Here is an 18,591-nt window from a genome sequence, read left to right on the forward strand (position 1 = left end):
ACTATTTTAAAGTTGTTTTGACCTCTTAGAGATCATTTTGGGTTTCGATCACCTCCAATTAACCTTGAATAAATCTTAAATGATTTTAAAAGTTTGAATCTTGTCTAAAATATATTTTAATTATTTTATAAAAATATTTTAAATTTCCAATCTTTAAACAAATCCAATATTTCTTACTCGTACATTCTTCGGTGACATCTTTCAACCGCACCGATCGTCTGAAAATGGTGAGGGATGTTACACATACTATCAATCCCACCACAAATCAAAATTTATAATCTGAACATACTCTTGCACTTGAATTTTCCTTTACAACTATGTTAACTTTAACAAGTAGGAAGTCAATATCACATCATATCCTACACTAACTTTTTTAAACTTTTAGCCTTTTAGCCTATGTAACCATTTATGAAAAATTACATGGAATATGTAGATAATCATTCGATGCCCTGTTACGATATGATAAAATATTAATTACGATATTTCGGTGTGTGCAAAGCACGACTTAGCCATCCAAATCCCATAATACGCAGAATGTGCCATTTTGATACTCCCAAGCACTACAAGCAGCCAACAAACACTATAACGAGCTCATGTAGTCTATAACATGCCAATTATATTCAACTAGCTTTCCAACAATGTTCACAATAGCTATTATTAACAATTATTGTTTTTATAAGTGAATTACTTGGTTTTACAAACTTAGTTTTCAGGGGAAAATTTAGTAGAAAATTTAGTGGAGAGGAATCTAGATCTTTAATGTGAAGGTAAGATTGTTATACCAATGTGATAGCAATTAAATCATTATTTTTACAAGATTAAAGATAGTGAATTATCTTTCAAGATAAAACTCCAGCAAACATTGAAAAATCAAATTGCGAAAGAAATTGTTTTATGTTTTTTTTTTGCAGTTACTGTTAGTACTTATAATTATTCCTTATAACTACTTCCTCTATTTCTGCAATAATAAATTAATTTCTTTCAAATTACGTTTCAACCTTATTTGTTATATTCAAAATTTAACATTTTACTAATATTTTTCTTCAAACTACTGATAATCTTGATGGATGTATACATATTGTGTTTACTAAATGTCATTTTCATATTTAATATAATCTAATTGAATTTGAACTGTTGTTGTGAAAATTGTATTCGAGTATTTGGTTTAATAAGTTGTGAATTTAATTTGGTACATACCATTTAATTAAAAATCCTTCAAATAAGTTTAATTAAAAAAATAAAAAATTATTGGGTAAACTGCGCTTCAGGTCACTCTAAAATAACATTGCTCCTATTTTGGTCACTCTAATTATTTTGTCAATTTAATTACTCTAATTAAGATAATTGCTCGAATTGGTCACTGTTGTTAAAATTTTCGTTAAACCACTAACGGATTGCTAACATGGCTTTTTTTTTTTTACCTTTGAGTATAGCTAGAAAGCTCTTTATAATTAGTTCAAAACACTTTCTTATTTTGTTTATTTGCAACATAAGACTAAGGTTTGGAAGTTCTCTTTTTCTTTTGTTGTTGTTTGTTTCTTAGGAAAAGTAAAAGAGAAAAATGAAGATAGTTTTGACTTGTTTATTTGGCTTGTCCAAAATAACCCATGTTCTAATTTCTTAGGTAATTATATCACTCTTTTTCTTTTCTTTAATTTGATTTTCTCTTAAAATTTTTCAAAAAGAACACACAAAGAAGAAAATAAAAGAAAAAACTTAAAAATTACTTTATAAAAATCTTAAAATCTTCCCTTGGGTACCCTCAAAATCATCTTTCCATTATTAATTTCAACACGCATCTAGTAACAATAACATAATTGCTATGGAAAAAAAAAGACGAAATATTTTTGGGAAATCATTGTTTTCATCAATAAAGTTGAACACCCAACAAAACTAGATTTGTTAATAAACTAAACACGCACGATGAAACAGAACACAATCAAATCCTAGAAATTTAAAAATTAAGAAGAAAAAATAAATTTTCTTAAAAAAAAAAAGTAAAGAAAAACTTACCATACTAAGATTAGATCTTGAAGAAATTGCAAAGGATCTCTGAAAAGCACGTAGCTGAATCTGAGCACAAATCAAGCGTGCACAAATAAACACTATGAGCATAATACTCACGGTAAAACCTATAAGTCAACAAACAAGTCAAAACTATCCTCATTTTCCTTTGATACTTTTCCGAGGAAACAAACAACAAAAAGGAAAAAGAGAACTTACCAACTTTAGTATTATGTTGCAAATGAACAAGAAAAAAGTATTTTAGACTAATTACAAAGAAGGTACTAACTTTAGTTAAAAGTAAAAAAAAATGATATTTCAACATCCGTTAGTGGATTAACAAAAATTTTAACGATAGTGTCTAATTCGAGCAATTATCTTATTCAGAGTGACTAAATTGACAAAAAAATAAAATGATCAAAATAAAAATGACACTATTTTAGAGTGACCTACTGTATAATTTGCCCCAAAAATATTATATGCCATGAAATTTAAACATTTAACCCCTTAAATTTATATTAAAATTTGTTCAATTTAATAAAATACATATTTCTATTAAATGTATAACATTATTTAATATTTAAAAACTTTTTACAACCAATAACCAAAGTCCAAACCAACAAACATAGGCCGAACCGAAAACCGATGCAAGTTCATATACAGACCCGGCCCAATTTGGTTCAACCACAATGCCAAGCTGGTCCGGAGCTAACATTTTCATTTTGATAACTGCTTTCTTGCACCTCTTCGTTGTATCAGATCAGATCTTCAAATTGACTAGTTCGAACTTCATCCCGATGTTCCATTGAGAAACCCAAATAATTTTTTTGTTAATGGATATTCTTTTTGCTCAAATCCAAGCGGATCTCCGCTCAAACGATGCTCTCCGCCAGTCCAGCGCTCTTCTCTCCGCCCTCCAACAATCCGCCGCCGGTCGCGACATTTCCATAATTGCCAAATCCGCCGTTGAAGAAATCGTCGCCGCCCCTGCCTCCGCCGTCTGCAAAAAGCTTGCCTTCGACCTCATCCGATCCACTCGTTTAACCGCCGACCTTTGGGATTCTGTCTCTACCGGCATCCGTAACGACTTCCACTTCCCCGATCCCGATGTCGTTGCTGCTGCAGTCTCCATCCTCGCTGCCATCCCTTCTTATTCCCTCGCCAAACTTATCACCGATTCCAATGCCGAGATCTCTGCTTGTTTCGATTCCCCTTCCGATAACCTCCGGTTCTCCATCACCGAGACTCTAGGATGTGTTCTCGCTAGAGACGATCTCGTAACGTTGTGTGAAAACAATGTTAATCTTCTCGATAAGGTATCAGCTTGGTGGGCTCGGATTGGGCAGAATATGTTGGACAAGTCCGACACGGTTTCAAAGGTAGCATTTGAATCCGTGGGGAGATTATTTCAGGAATTGGATTCAAAAAGGATGAGCAGATTAGCTGGTGATAAGCTTGTTGATAGTGAAAATTCTTTGGCTATAAGGTCAAATTGGGTTTCTTCAATGGTTGATTTCGTTTGGAAAAAACGCAGCACTTTAATGGCAAGGTCATTGATTTTACCGGTTGAGAGTTTTCGAGCAACTGTTTTTCCTTTAGTTTATGCAGTTAAGGCAGTGGCTTCGGGGGGATTGGAAGTTATAAGGAAGATTTCAAAGGGTTCTAAAGTGAATGGGACTGTGGTGGATTCCAATGCGGAGAAATTAGTTGGTGTGTCGGATTTAGTCACTCATTTGGCTCCATTTCTGGCATCTTCGCTGGAACCTGCGTTGATTTTTGACGTCGGGATTAATATGTTGTATTTGGCTGATGTGCCTGGAGGGAAGCCTGAGTGGGCTTCACAGTCAATAATTGCTATTTTGACACTTTGGGATAGACAGGAGTTTGCTTCTGCGAGAGAAAGTATTGTTCGAGCTGTTGTTACTAATCTTCATTTGCTTGATCTTCATATGCAGGTGTGTTTTTTTTTTTTTTTATAATTCTTTTGCATAAATTAAATTTGGTTTTCTTAGTGTGTAAGAGATAGGTCTGAATCACTGATATAGCGAGTTTATGAAATTTTACTGGTGAGAGCGTTTCAAGGTTAGCTGTCACACTGGGAAAGATAGAATAATGAAATATATATGTTAGAATCCATCCTTAGAAGTTTCTTTATTTCTTCAGTGTGTTGGAAGTCAGTTCTTATATTTTGTCTTTCCAGAAGTGATTTCTGAAAGTGGTTTTGTGTTTGCTATTGCTTATAAGCCCGAAGGTCATAATGTTTGAACATTATGTAGAAAACTGCTTGATATTCTAAAATTTCTCATGAAGGTATCATTGTTCAAGAGGCTGCTTCTTATGGTAAGAAACCTGCGTGCAGAATCGGACCGAATGCATGCTTTAGCCTGTATTTGTCGGACAGCTTTATGTGTTGATCTCTTTGCAAAGGAAAGTGTTCGAAGAGGCCAGAAACCTCTTGCCGGAACTGATATAGCTTCTCTTTTGGAGGATCCTAGTGTAAAAGATGATCTTCATAATGTTACAAGTAAAAGCTTGTTCAGAGAGGAGTTGGTAGCAACTCTTGTTGAAAGTTGCTTCCAGTTGTCATTACCTTTACCTGAACAAAAGAATTCAGGTATGGAGAGTAGAGTGATTGGAGCCTTGGCATATGGAACAGGATATGGTGCATTAAACTGGACAGAGACAGCTCTGGAAGTGGTGGAAGTTTGTAGGCCTTGTGTCAAATGGGACTGTGATGGAAGGACTTATGCAGTTGATTGCTATTTGAAGCTGCTTGTTCGGCTCTGCCATATTTATGATACCCGGGGAGGTGTGAAAAGAGTCAAAGATGGGGCTTCCCAAGACCAAATCTTAAATGAGACGAGATTGCAGAACTTACAGCGTGATCTTGTAAAAGATCTGCGTGAGGTATGTGAGATCTTATTGAGAACTTAAACGCTACACTATATCTTACAAGATATGTTGTGCTCTGCTAATAAAATATGATGTATACTATTTTGATGGTGAACTAGTAAGTAAAGAATAATTCTAATTTCTAAGGGTGTTTAAACATGATTTTGGTCTGTTTGTTACTATTATTGTTATTTCATGTTGACCTCTGGTCTCTTGGTGTCCATTTGCTAGGTAAGTACCTCGAGAATATGTGCACGTCTTCTTTGGGCTATTTCAGAACACATAAACCTAGAAGGCCTGGATCCACTTCTTGCTGATGATCCTGAGGATCCTCTAAACATCATCGTGTCAAATATACACAAAGTCCTCTTCAATGCGGATGCATCTACTGATACAACAAATAGGCCTCAAGATGTTCAGGCTGCTCTTCTATGTGCTCAGCGGTTGGGATCTCGTCATGCTAGGGCTGGCCAGTTACTATCAAAGGAGCTCGAAGAGTTCAGAACCAGTACCTTGGCCGATTCTGTCAACAAGCATCAGTGCCGTATGATTTTGCAGAGAATTAAATACATCTCTAACCGCCCTGAAAGCAGGTGAGGTTTCTGTAAATAGCCTTATATATTCTGAAGTTATTCACTGATCACATAGATGATGTTTCTTTAGTTTAAGTGCTTTAATGTTCCCTTCAACAGCATGCTTTTTAAAAATCTTTTGGGCTGAATGTTTATTGATAACCAGCATGTGCTATAGAAAGATTATTCCCTTATTGGCAGTGATATTTCCATTTTTGTTGCTATATTAATCTTGTAAGATTAGTTTAACTGAAGTAGCTTCCTCCTAGTGTGTTTCCCAGGTCTTAAAATGAAAAGGAAAAATAGATCCATGTGTATAATTGGCATTCTTGTAAACTGACGGGAGATATGGAATCTTTCTTTTTCAGGTGGGTAGGGGCTAGTGAAGCTAGAGGAGACTACCCATTTAGCCACCATAAACTGACTGTTCAGTTTTATGATGCATCAGCTGCCCAAGATAGAAAACTGGAAGGGTTGGTTCATAAGGCTATTTTGGAGCTTTGGAGGCCAGACCCTAGTGAATTAACACTTTTACTAACAAAGGGAATAGACTCCGCATCACTTAAGGTTCCGCCAACTGCTCGTACTTTGACTGGGAGCAGTGATCCCTGCTACATTGAGGCCTATCATCTGGCAGATGCAGGAGATGGAAGGATCACTCTACATCTAAAGGTTAAAACTCTTGTTTATTTATGTTTATCTTCTTTGCCTATTAAACCCTTTTTCTATATGATCTGAGGTATAACACAATTCTGTCGATCTTCCTGAAGCTTATGTAGAATAGAGCCAACTTAATTTCTTGAAACTTATCTAAATCAAATGCCATAGATTTGACTTTATGGAGGCCTTGAAAGGTTATCTCGAGTGTTTTGTAAGTGGTAAGAGAGATCCTATCCTTTTATACAGTGAAGTTTTAGTAGAAGGTTACTAAAGCTAGAGTCATATGTTTATTGGTTGCTTACTGCATCAGCAGGCATCAAAGTACTTCATGTTTTTACCTAATCTATTGATGCAACTTTGACATATTTGAGAAATGAATAAAAAAATTTTCATGTTTCCATCAAGATGGCAAATAGTATGATCCAGTCAGTCGTGTTATGTGCTACTAACCATTTTTTCTCATCAGGCATGATTGTCCGAAAGTAGTATCCATAATTACCGCCATCTCATTTCTTGTACTGTTTTTCTAGTTGCTACGATGAGTGATTCCTGTTAATGATATTCCCCTGGTTGATTGGTGAATTTTGCAGGTTCTTAACTTAACGGAATTGGAACTAAATCGTGTTGATGTGAGGGTTGGATTATCTGGTTCTTTGTATTTTATGGATGGGTCTCCTCTAGCAGTACGGCAGTTGCGTAATCTTGTTTCTCAGGTTGCTTCTCATCTTTGTAAATAAGAATTTATTTTCCTTTCGGTTGTCTGATTCTATGGTTTCAAATGCACCCTTCTGACAATTTTTGTGTATCTTGCAGGATCCCGTGCTTTGCAGTGTGACAGTAGGTGTTTCTCAATTTGAAAGATGTGGCTTTTGGGTTCAAGTCTTATACTACCCATTCTTTGGAAGTGGTACTGTAGGAGATTATGATGGTGACTATTCTGAAGAGGATCCACAAATTATGAGGCTAAAGAGAAGCTTAAGGCCAGAACTAGGAGAACCTGTGATTTTGAGGTGTCAGCCTTACAAAATTCCATTGACCGAGCTTCTCTTGCCACATAAAATTTCACCTGTCGAGTTTTTCCGTCTATGGCCTAGTTTGCCAGCTATTGTGGAATACACTGGCACATACATTTATGAAGGAAGTGGCTTCAAGGCTACTGCTGCGCAGCAGTATGGGTCTTCTCCATTTTTGAGTGGACTGAAATCACTGTATTTCAAGCCTTTCCACAGAGTTTGTTCACACATCATTCGCACTGTGGCTGGATTTCAGGTAAGGATTCATTGCTTTAATGATATTATTCTAATGTAGGCTGGATCATATCTGATAATATTTATTTCTTTCTCTTCTTTTATTTGATGGAACTGTCTCGATGTTTGTTGAAACAAATGTAGTTATTGTTTGTGGTTTTTCAGTTTGTTGACAAAACTGATATTTACTTGTCCAATATGTGACAGCTATGTTATGCTGCAAAAACTTGGCATGGGGGCTTCTTGGGCATGATGATTTTTGGAGCTAGTGAAGTGAGCAGGAATGTTGATTTGGGTGACGAAACAACAACCATGATGTGCAAATTTGTGGTCCGAGCTTCAGATGCATCAATTGCTAAACAGATCGAATCAGATCCGCAAGGTTGGTTGGATGACCTGACTGATGGGGGTGTTGAATACATGCCCGAAGATGAGGTGAAGGTGGCAGCCGCGGAGAGGCTCAGAATTTCAATGGAACGAATAGCGTTGTTAAAGGCTGCACAGCCAAAGAAAACTCTGAAAACCAAGGATAAAGCAGAGGATGAGGAGAGCGACGAAGACAAAGACGATGAAGATAAAGAGAAGAAAAATAAGAAAGAAGGGGAGGAAGATGATAAACCAAAAGGCCCTTCAACGCTGTCGAAGCTAACCGCAGAAGAAGCGGAGCACCGCGCACTGCAAGCAGCTGTGCTACAGGAATGGCACATGTTGTGTAAAGATCGAAGCATGAAAGTGGGTTAAGTTGGTGTCCGGCATTAGTTAGTTGATTGGAGTTGCATTTTTTACCCTTTGTTGTATGTCTGCATTTGGGGCATTTCCCTTGTTCATCTACCGGCTTTGTCTGTCATATTCATTTACCAGAGATGGAATGTTAGATTTTAAAAAGCGCATGGTTTCTTCTGTATTCAACACATTTTGTATGTATATCATCAATCTCTGAAATTAACTCAAATTAACTCAAGGTTATTGGCATTGGAAGGCCTATGTTTTGATTCTCATATTTACTTAGAAATATTTTTTACTTTTTTATAATTTAATTTTAATTTATATGTAAGTTCAATAATCCAAAATTATAAAATAAAGATAAAAAGTCAAGACAAAATTATTACTATTACATTAATTTTATTTAGTTGGGTGAAATGGATGGATATTTGTGATTCATAGTAGACTAGCAAAAAGCACAAATGACCAATATACATTTTAAATTTTTTTATAAAAATATAAAAATATATTTAAATATATTAAAAGGCTTAAATGATCAATATACTTTCTAGAAATATTTTCTATTGTATTTTAAAAAACTTAACATTGGATTGACCAAAATGATATTAATTTTACCTTTAAAAATTAATATCAAAGTCTCTACGATGAAATCTGATGAAAAATGGGAAAAGAAAATATTGATATTTGATTTGTCTGATACAACTGCAATTGGTAAAAGCTGCTAGGAGAACCATAGTGCAATAAAACGCAAAGGGTTAAGAGTTAAATCAATGTATTAACATTTGATTAAAAAATTCAGAGAATATATTCATATAAATTAACTTTCTAATTTGTTAGATATTCAAAAACACCTACTTATTTTATATAACACCAAAATTCACATAAAATATAATAAAAACAAACACTCGAAATATGATACATGCAAACTATTAAAATAATTACTTTTGTTTACTTCGTGTTACATTTTAGTCACTTATGTTTGAAATGTTACGTTAGTCACTGAGTCATTAACGGTGTAATGGTAAGCTGACATTGTACGTTCAATTATCATTTCAAACAAAAATTTTAGGTTAAATTATACAATTGGTCCTCATTTTTTTTCGATATGAGTAATTTAATTTTTTTCTTTTATGTTCTTTTAACTTTTTTTTCATTCTCTTCTGCTTCTCCCTTTGTTTTCCTTCTTTCTCAATATCTTTTAATATAGTTTTTCTATGTTTTCCATGTGTTAAAATTTTTTTATGTTTATGAAAAAAGAAAACAAAAAGTTGAAATCAAAATAAAACTTGTTTTTGCATATTCTCACAAACCCTCTTCATTCATCAGCACTTTAACTAACCAATTTGAATCTCTCAATGACTTAGTTCACAAGTTTGCTTCACTTGAAGACCTCGCCAATCGTGACTTATAGCAATCCACCCTCAACAAAGTTTCCCAAGCCCGTCTCCTTAACCTCCTAATCAACTTCCACGATCAGCTTATCTATCTTATCTACAACATTCTCGCCTTTCGAGACTACAGTGTTTCACAGATTCTTCAAAGGAGCTCTACACTCTCAAGGACTAAAACAACCGCCATACGAAACTCACCCTCAACTTTATCCAAACCAATTTTGTTCTATGCTTCCTTTCTCTCTTCGGTTCATCCATGCTCAGCTTCCAATTAAACTTTCTTGAGAATATTCAAGAACATTTAGATCAATTTTCATTTGCTTAATTAATCTACACAATTTTGTAAAAATTTAGAAACGAGAAAAAATTATTTTGAATATAAAGAATTCAATTTATGTTTAGCTTTGATTAAGTATATGTTTTTTATATTAATTAGTTAGATCCAATTTTAATTTCAAAATTAGGTTATATTCAAATCGAGATTTAATTAAGAATGATTGATATTTGATTTTCAATGAAATTCAATTTAGAAATCATATGAAAGAAATAAGGGCTTCGTTTATTTGGTGGGCAAAAATTATATTTCTGCAGTGAAAAATACAAGGAGAGAAAAATAAAAGGGAAGAAGAAAAGGAAAAAATTAAATTGTTCAAAAAAATAAAAGTATAAAACTAATTTTAACAAATGAAAAAAATACAATAAAAGAAATGAAGAATAGAGGAAAACAGAGGGAGAAGAAAAAGAGAATGAAAAAAAAAAGAAAGTTCAAATAACATAAAAGAAAATAATTAATTTGCTGAAAAGGAAAAAAAATATAAGACCAATTATATAATTTAACCTAAAATTTTCGTTTGAAATGATGATTTAACGTGGCACGTCAGCTTACCGTTACACTATTAACAACAATTAATGCTTAGTGATTAAAATATTACAACACGATAACGTAAGTGACTAACATTTAACATTTCAAATATAAGTGGCTAAAATATAACTTGAGACAAACAAAAATAACAAAGCATTTAATGTTGACAAATATGCTTATTTAATTCAAACCAACACAAACACTAGCATAATTTTCAAATTATAAGCTTTCCAGATTTTCCCTTTTTTTTTTCTAGGTGCATGAAATTTCAAAGAGAAAAATGGGTACCTCCATTGCTTCTCTAAATTCATCTTAAAATTGGGAAAAATTGAGCAAAGACACATGAAAATCAACTAAATCTATTTAATTAACTAACAACAAACACATATTATGGTCACCTCTTAAACAAGTTGGACCCAGTTGAACAAATTTGTATGTCTTTACTATAGTTTCTCAATTGTCATTTCAACCATTCATATGTTAAACCTTTGAGGAACGTTGTCGAAGTCGTCAAAGTCGAACCTCTGTCGCTCTCTCCCGGCCTGAACACGAGATGCAATTAACTAATAGATGATCATCGGCTCATAAACAATAGTATTTAAGTAACAACTAAACTTGCTTTGATGTGAAATAGCAGATTCACCTTAAGGAGATACAATGGATCACATGACATTAGTTCATCCACACCATTCAGCTTCTTAGACAGGGTCATCAACCTGTAATGTAACATTTATTCACAAAAATAATTCCATACAAGTATAAACATTATAAAATTATGGTGATCATCCTTGCATTATATTCAACTTCAACATTGAGTTCCTATATTTGATGTTTAAAGATTTGGTTACTTGACATACATGGAATTTCTTTTTTAAAAACCTGAAAGCTCGAAATCCGAAATTCTATGTCATTTAAAAGATGAAATTATGGTTATTAAAATAGTTAGCTTTCACTAATTTATCTTTTCTTAAAAAAATTATTGACATTTTGAAATTATAGCTCAAATTATGATTTTTTTCCATGTACTATACTATTCAGTCCCCATACTTTTAATTTGGCATAAGTTGATCCTACTATTATTAATTTTATGCCTTTGTCTAAGTCACTAAAAATTTCATGTCTTATGGCTATAAAACTAGTTATTTTCCTCTAATTTGTCTTTAAAAATATTCCAACTCAACCTCATGATTTGGACCTTTTTTTATTTATAAATCCACATCAATTAACAGAGTTTTCTAACAGTATTAGTGATTTGGACCAAGGCATAACATTAATAATAGTAGGAGGATCATATTATGTCAGATTAAAGTACAAAACTAAATCCTCGAGTTGAGCATAGTACAAGGATGGAAACCATAATTTGACCAAAAACTAATAATTCAAACAAAACATGAAATCAGTGTCTATTCTATAGAGTGCACCTTTGGATTGATGAGTCAATATGCTCAATCATTTCGCAGGTCTTATATTGTTCGGGATCTTCTAGGAATCGAACCATCCCGTCCTTTTGGTTGATCGTTGCATATATCTCACCATCTTTAATCTAAAATTTGACACAAAAAACGTCAACAATGTAACTTTGTAATATATGAAATTACAGACATTAATTAACCAAAACTGACAAATCCAGAATTACCATTTGAAGAACATGCATTTCCGCTTCCTTAGGGCTATTCAGTTGCACTCTATTAGCAATATCTTGAAGTGAGAGAGTTAAATATGTCTGTGTCAACCTCTGGATATTTCGTTTATACATAGACAATACAGCTTGCTTCACCAAGCCTAGATTGTTGTCCTGGTAAAAGTGTAAAGCCTCTTTCAGATGGTCAAACGAATAAAGGAGCAATAACAAGTTTAAATTCAGATACAGCACTTACGCTTTCGAATTTATCCTTGTTTGCCTCTACATAGGTCTCTATGTCTGCAATTTTGCCGTTGCTATAACTATTTGCCAGTTCGATATATGGCTACTCAAGGAATAAAAGTAAGAAGTTAATTAGTAAACCGAAGAGAACTAGTGAAGTAAACCATTCATTCTTTTTATGAAGGTCTAAAGATACAATTTTTGAAGGTCCTAATTGGTCCGGAGCTTAAAAGCGTTCTAATTGAAACCGAAAGTACCAATATTGTATCAACCGGGCCCTTCCATCAATCTAGCCGTCAATTTGAATATAAAATGCTAGCTCAGATCTGACATGGAGGCCAATTTAAACACGTGGAACAATCAAGCCAATTTAAACTTTTGAAGGTTTGAAATTTTAGGGATTTCACACCAGATTGGCCTTCACATTAAAATCTGAGCTAGCATTTAATGCCCAAGCTGACAGAAGGACTCAATTGATATGATACTAAGACTTTAAATACTCGATTATGATGTTTTGAAGTTTGGGCCAATTTGATATGTGGGTCATAATTTGGGAACTTTTGATGCAGTTAACTCTTCCTTTTTTAGGTCATTATAATCAATCTCGGAACTTATATGTACCTGGCATAAGTTCTTCAAATTTCTCTGCGCAACTGAAGAAGCATACTTAGGGAGATTGGCAGGGGACTGTAACCAAAAGAATGTAAGACCATGGGAAAGATCGCCGCTCAGAGTTGAAGAAGAAAAAAGACGAACAACAGCTTAATACATAATACAATTTGAGAACAAATCTTATCATCCGTTCTTTTTTTCGTTCTTTTAAAGGATTTGTCTGTACATCCTTAATACATAATACAACGTGATGAATGCTGATTGGTGAATGTACCTGTCCATGGTGAATAAGGGAGACCAATATGTACTTTTTAAAAGCCTCGACAGCTATAGCATTAACGGTAGACATTGGAGCGGTCACAACCTAGAAAATTACCATACACAAATAAAATTAGACTAATTGGAAGTTAAGACTCTCGGAATTTTCGTAGCTGACCAATAATTTACAACAGAGGTGTAAAGAAGTAACATACATTGTGTAGAAGCTCCAATGCTTTCTGGAACCACTTTTGTCCAATGCTTATCATTCCCCTATTGTAATGTCAAATGGGAAACCCAAATAAGTTATTCCTCCTCAATGATGTTAAACAGTGTAACAGTAAAAATCGAACAGTTTGAGAAGCAACCAACCCGTAATAGCAAAAAAGGAAAAGGTCTCTTGGTTGATCAACCTCGAAAACATCTTCTTCCAGAATGGAAAGACCAGCTTTATAGCACCTTGACAGCAAACAAAGCAAGAGAAACTCCGGGTGTAAAGCAGTCAAATGTTCGGAAGATGACTGAAGCTTCCGAATAGCGGTCAGCATTGGAGCCACCCCACGCAAGGGCTCCTCGAGCAAAAGAACTTGGTCTTTGAACCTCTTACACACGGTTATAACTACCAAATCACATTCAAATCAACATCGACGATGTCAACAACTTAAAAAACAGAAACTTTGCAAATCTCAAGAACAATTTTGATACGAAGAAAGAGTCATACACTTATCAGGCGCCAATCGAATTTGCTCAGCAATGCATGAAGTAATAAATCTGGCAATCATTAACACATATGAACCAGCTTGCTCTTTTGTAACTGGACCAGCAGTGCATGCCTCCCTGTTGAAATCATTAGACAAATTAAAAACTCTTACATGTATAAATAAGATTAAAAGTTAAGAGAAACTAACTACAACAGCAATTGAACACCTAAAAAACCCTCAAGATTCAATTTTCTTCCACTTTCTATTCTGTTCTCAGCAACCAAACATCAAATTCTAAACCAGACTAATAAAACTCATTTCCTTCTAACAATTTTTTTTAATAAGAAACCCAGATTTTACATGTATAAATAAGATTAAAAGTTATACCAGTATCTGAACATTAAAAAAAAAAACCCCAAGATTCAATTTTCTTCTAATTTCTACTATGTTCTCAATAAAAAACATCAAAATTCTAAACAATATCCATATCACCCCCTCCCCCCAAAAAAATTAGAAAATTCTACGAAGAAAAGTCGATTTTTTAAAGACTCGAATTGAAAAAAGAACTCACAGGAAATAGAGGTAACCCAGAGAGTGCTTGGAAGGGTCGAGTTGGTCGAGAAAAGGAAACAACCGAGTGGACTCGGCATGGAGCGAGTCATCAGCTTGTTTAAGCAAATTTTGCAGCGATAAAACATCGGAGGCAGTGGTTGATAGTCCCTGGATTTGATTCACTAAACCTTCCACTGTGTTCATCCCTTTGCAGCAGTGTTTTGTGATCCTATCTACTCAGTTACCTGACCAAAAAAAAATACAAATGTTTGATTTCCAGTTACTACAAGTCTCTGATTCACCAGAGCTTTGTCATTAAAGCTTTACTTTATTTGGGGTAAATTGCTAATAGGTCATTGTCTTCTAGTATTTTCAGCAAATTAATCCCTCAGTTAAAAATGAACGATTAGTTTTTTTATAAATTTAGTTTTAAAGCAAATAGATAATACTTTTTTTGGGTAAACTATCAAAATAATCACTTTTGTTTGCTTCAAGTTATATTTTAGTCACTTATATTTGAAATGCTAGGTTTTAGCCACTTCTGTTATCATTTTGTTACGAAATAATCACTGAGTTGTTAACTACTGTTAATGGTGTAACGGCAATCTGATATGGCATGTTATTTCGTCATATCAGACTAAAATTTTAGATCAAATTACACAACAAATCATTGTACTTCTATTTTTTTCTAAAACAATTTAATTTTTTTCTTTTTATTTCTTTATTATTTTTTCCTTTATTTTTCTCTCTTGTAATATTGTATCTAAAGGTTAAAGGTTAAAATTAAAATTTTAATCAAATGTCATTGGAGAATAATTTTTATTCAATCCAAAATAAGAAAATTTAAGAAAACTCTTTGATTTTCTTCTTTTCTTCGTTCCTTTCTTTGTCATTTTTCTTTGAATGTTTCGGTTCATATCTATCTCACCTCATAATCCATCGTTTTTTCTTTTAGTTTCTTAGAAATTTCTGTAGGGTTTTCCTTAACTGGCCATGTAAGGATATTACTTACAACTTTTTTTTTTAAATTTTCATTCTTTTTCTTGTTTGAATATTGTGCTATTTCATTTTTATTCATCGAATTAGCATTTAGGTTTCTCATATTTTGTCACATAAGACTTTAATTTGATCTTACCAAACCTTTTAGTTTGTTGCCTAGTTTTCTCAGCGTAGATTTTATTATTTTTTTAGTCTTAGCATTCAATCTAGATTCATGTTATTGTCTAATTACTTATTTCTCTTATTTCAACTTTTAATTTTTTATTACTATTCAATATTAAGTTTTTATTTAACTTAAGAATTTTTGTTGTGTGTACTTATTAATTTCACTCTAAATTTTCTTTAGCTACGAAACATGGGATCTAATACACCAATTGAAGTATGGATTCGTGTTCTTCGCTCGAAGTATGGATGTAAAAACCAGCTCTCAGATAACATTTGCAGGAGCAATTGTTCTCAGCTTTGGCGTTCCTTTTCTAAAATGTGGCCCATTTTTCGTGAGAACCTCTTATGGTCTGTTGGAAATGGTGCAACAATCCGTGGATGGAAAGAGTCTTGGATTCCTGATGTGGGTCCTCTTTTTTCTTATGTCCCGACTTACTCTAGTCTTGATCTAGAGTGTTCTCTGAGGGACTGGGTGCTCCCTGATGGTTCTTGGAATCTGGATTTGCTTCGTTTATGATTACCTGAGGACATAATTAAGCGCATAGCTAGTACTCCCCCTCCCCATCCTAATGGGGGATTGGACAGGATTATCTGGGCTCGATCTGGGTCAGGATCCTTTTCTGTTCGAAGTGCTTACTGGGCCTTAAAAAAGAGTTCTTGGAATACTAATGATGATGTTTGGAAGGTCATTTGGAAATACCATGGCCCTCAAAGATTTTGTAACACCCCGAACCCGAGACCGACACCGGAGTCGAACACGAGGTGTTAACAGACTTTAAACCCCTTATAAAAATATTTCCCAGACGCTGCCCAATCTGCATACTAGTCGCTTTAAAAATCATATCTTGAGTTTCACAACTCGAAAATCAGTTTCGTGATTTTTCCCTGAAACCAGACTCATATGCCCATCTACATATTTTTTTCTAGAATTTTTGGTCAGGCCAATTAGTACAGTTTATTAGTCAAAGTCCCCCATGTTACAGGGATCGACTACACTGACCTTTGCGCATTACGACTTGGATATCTCCCTGCACAGAGCTTCAACACTGATGCCGTTTGTTTCTATGGAAACTAGACTCAGAGAGGAATCTATACATATATGGTATGACTCCTAATTATCTCTGGTTAATTTATAATTAATTTCCAAAGTTGGAACAGGGAATCCAGAAACTGTTCTGGCCCTGTCTCACGAGAACCTAAATATCGCTTAACATACTGTCCATATGATCATTTCGTTACTTTCCTATGAAGATAGATTCATCAGGGTTCGTTTACATAATTTATTCACTATTTAATTCCATTCCTACTATTTTTAGTGATTTCCCAAATCTACATCACTGCTGCTGTCAGCATCTGCCTTTAAGGTAGACTTTACCTATTTCATAGTTTCCATAATTCAACTAGCCCTTTTAACATGAGTAGCACAAATGATGATGGTGATTAACCATTCCCATGGCCAATCCTTGTCAAGCATATTCACACTAAATGATTATAACATTATACTCAAACATATATAAGCCATTTTCGCATGGCTAACCAAAATTATACAAGTCCAAAGGGTCCATGACCCACAACAAACGGGTAGTCCTATACATGCCATATCCAGAGTTCAACTAAAAGAGTACCAAAAGAGCTTTGATAGTGTGGATGACTTCGACTTCGATGATCCCGAATCCGATAGCTAACGAACAATATCTATAAAACAGAGAGCCAAAGCAACGGGGTAAGCATTTTAAAGCTTAGTAAGTTTCAAGTAATGAAATCGGCTTTGACTAAAGTATTGCATTCACATAGCTAAATAAATCACTTTATTAATTCACATTCTCATAAGCATACTTACTTCACACTTCATCAACATATACACACACAAGGTATCAACCTATCTAAAAGCCGAAAATTCGTTAGTCGATTGAACGAATATTATTTAAAGCGAATCGACTTTTTTTTTTTCGAAGCACATGCAAACATACCTTATCGTTTGGGTTTATCGAGCGTATTAATTGAATTTATTGCAGCACAAAACGCTCACATTCAAACCCAAGTTTCTTCGGAATTTAGCCGGATATAACCACAAGCTCAATTGCCTTCGGGTCTTAACCCGGGTATAGCAACTCACACGAATGCCTTCGGGTCTTAGCCCGGATATATCAACTTGCACAATTGCCTTCGGGTCTTAGCCCGGATATATCAATTCGCACAAACGCCGTCGGGTCTTAGCCCGGATATATCAGTTCGCACAAATGCCTTCGGGTCTTATCCCGGATATATCAATTCGCACAAATGCCTTCGGGTCTTAGCCCGGATATATCAATTCGCACAAATGCCTTCTGGTCTTAGCCCGGATATATCAATTCGCACAAATGCCTTCAGGTCTTAGCCCGGATATATCAATTCGCACAAATGCCTTCAGGTCTTAGCCCGGATATATCAATTCGCACAAATGCCTTCGGGTCTTATCCTGGATATATCAATTCGCACAAATGCCTTCGGGTCTTAGCCCGGATATATCAATTCGCACAAATGCCTTCGGGTCTTAGCCCGGATATATCAATTCGCACAAATGCCTTCGGGTCTTAGCCCGGATATCATTCAAATGCTCATGCACACATATATCAACAATCATGACACATCCATATTTCACTTTCGTTACTAAGGCTCAAACACAAAGCATTTATTAAACCTTTCCAATTTCGGCTCAATAGCCACACACAAAGAGCATGATTTCAATTGGCTTTATAACATAGTCTCTATGCACATTCGACTATCCATCATAGTATGACTAATCATTTCAATATAATTCAAGTAGGGTCATTACTCGAAGACTTACCTCAGATGTTGTCGAACGACTTCAATGGCTATTCAATTACTTTTTCCTTCCCTTTATCGGATCTAGTTCCCCTTTGCTCTTGAGCTTAAGTTCAACAAAATTTAAAATAGTCATTAATCGACTATTCAAGTATTACTTTCAGAATAATATATATATTGATCCGACTTTCACACACATAGATTATAGTAAGCTTTATAATAATCAATAAATAATTCATTGGCAAATTTTCATTAATGTTTACAACAAAATCACATATTCACTA

General features: G+C 34.4%; 2 protein-coding genes across 2 annotated transcripts; one reads left to right on the forward strand and one right to left on the reverse strand.

The window, feature by feature from the left end:
* The first annotated feature begins 2,713 nt into the window (after positions 1–2,713).
* LOC107888729 (protein TPLATE) lies at positions 2,714–8,371 on the forward strand. Its single transcript, XM_041077806.1, has 7 exons — positions 2,714–3,959; positions 4,315–4,911; positions 5,128–5,489; positions 5,837–6,140; positions 6,719–6,841; positions 6,942–7,397; positions 7,583–8,371. The coding sequence occupies exons 1-7, from the start codon at positions 2,838–2,840 to the stop codon at positions 8,114–8,116; spliced, it is 3,498 nt and encodes a 1,165-aa protein (XP_040933740.1). The 5' UTR covers positions 2,714–2,837; the 3' UTR covers positions 8,117–8,371.
* Positions 8,372–10,514: 2,143 nt separating this feature from the next.
* On the reverse strand, positions 10,515–14,640 carry LOC107888730 (COP9 signalosome complex subunit 3). The gene is made up of 11 exons (XM_016812919.2): positions 14,358–14,640; positions 13,807–13,922; positions 13,458–13,704; positions 13,301–13,358; positions 13,102–13,191; positions 12,837–12,902; positions 12,229–12,318; positions 11,988–12,146; positions 11,773–11,894; positions 10,995–11,067; positions 10,515–10,893 (listed from the first exon to the last, which is right to left on the reverse strand). The coding sequence occupies exons 1-11, from the start codon at positions 14,540–14,542 to the stop codon at positions 10,825–10,827; spliced, it is 1,275 nt and encodes a 424-aa protein (XP_016668408.1). The 5' UTR covers positions 14,543–14,640; the 3' UTR covers positions 10,515–10,824.
* Between the last annotated feature and the right edge of the window lie 3,951 nt (positions 14,641–18,591).

Source organism: Gossypium hirsutum, chromosome A09 (genome assembly GCF_007990345.1).
Source record: "Gossypium hirsutum isolate 1008001.06 chromosome A09, Gossypium_hirsutum_v2.1, whole genome shotgun sequence".
Taxonomy (NCBI): Eukaryota; Viridiplantae; Streptophyta; class Magnoliopsida; order Malvales; family Malvaceae; genus Gossypium; species Gossypium hirsutum.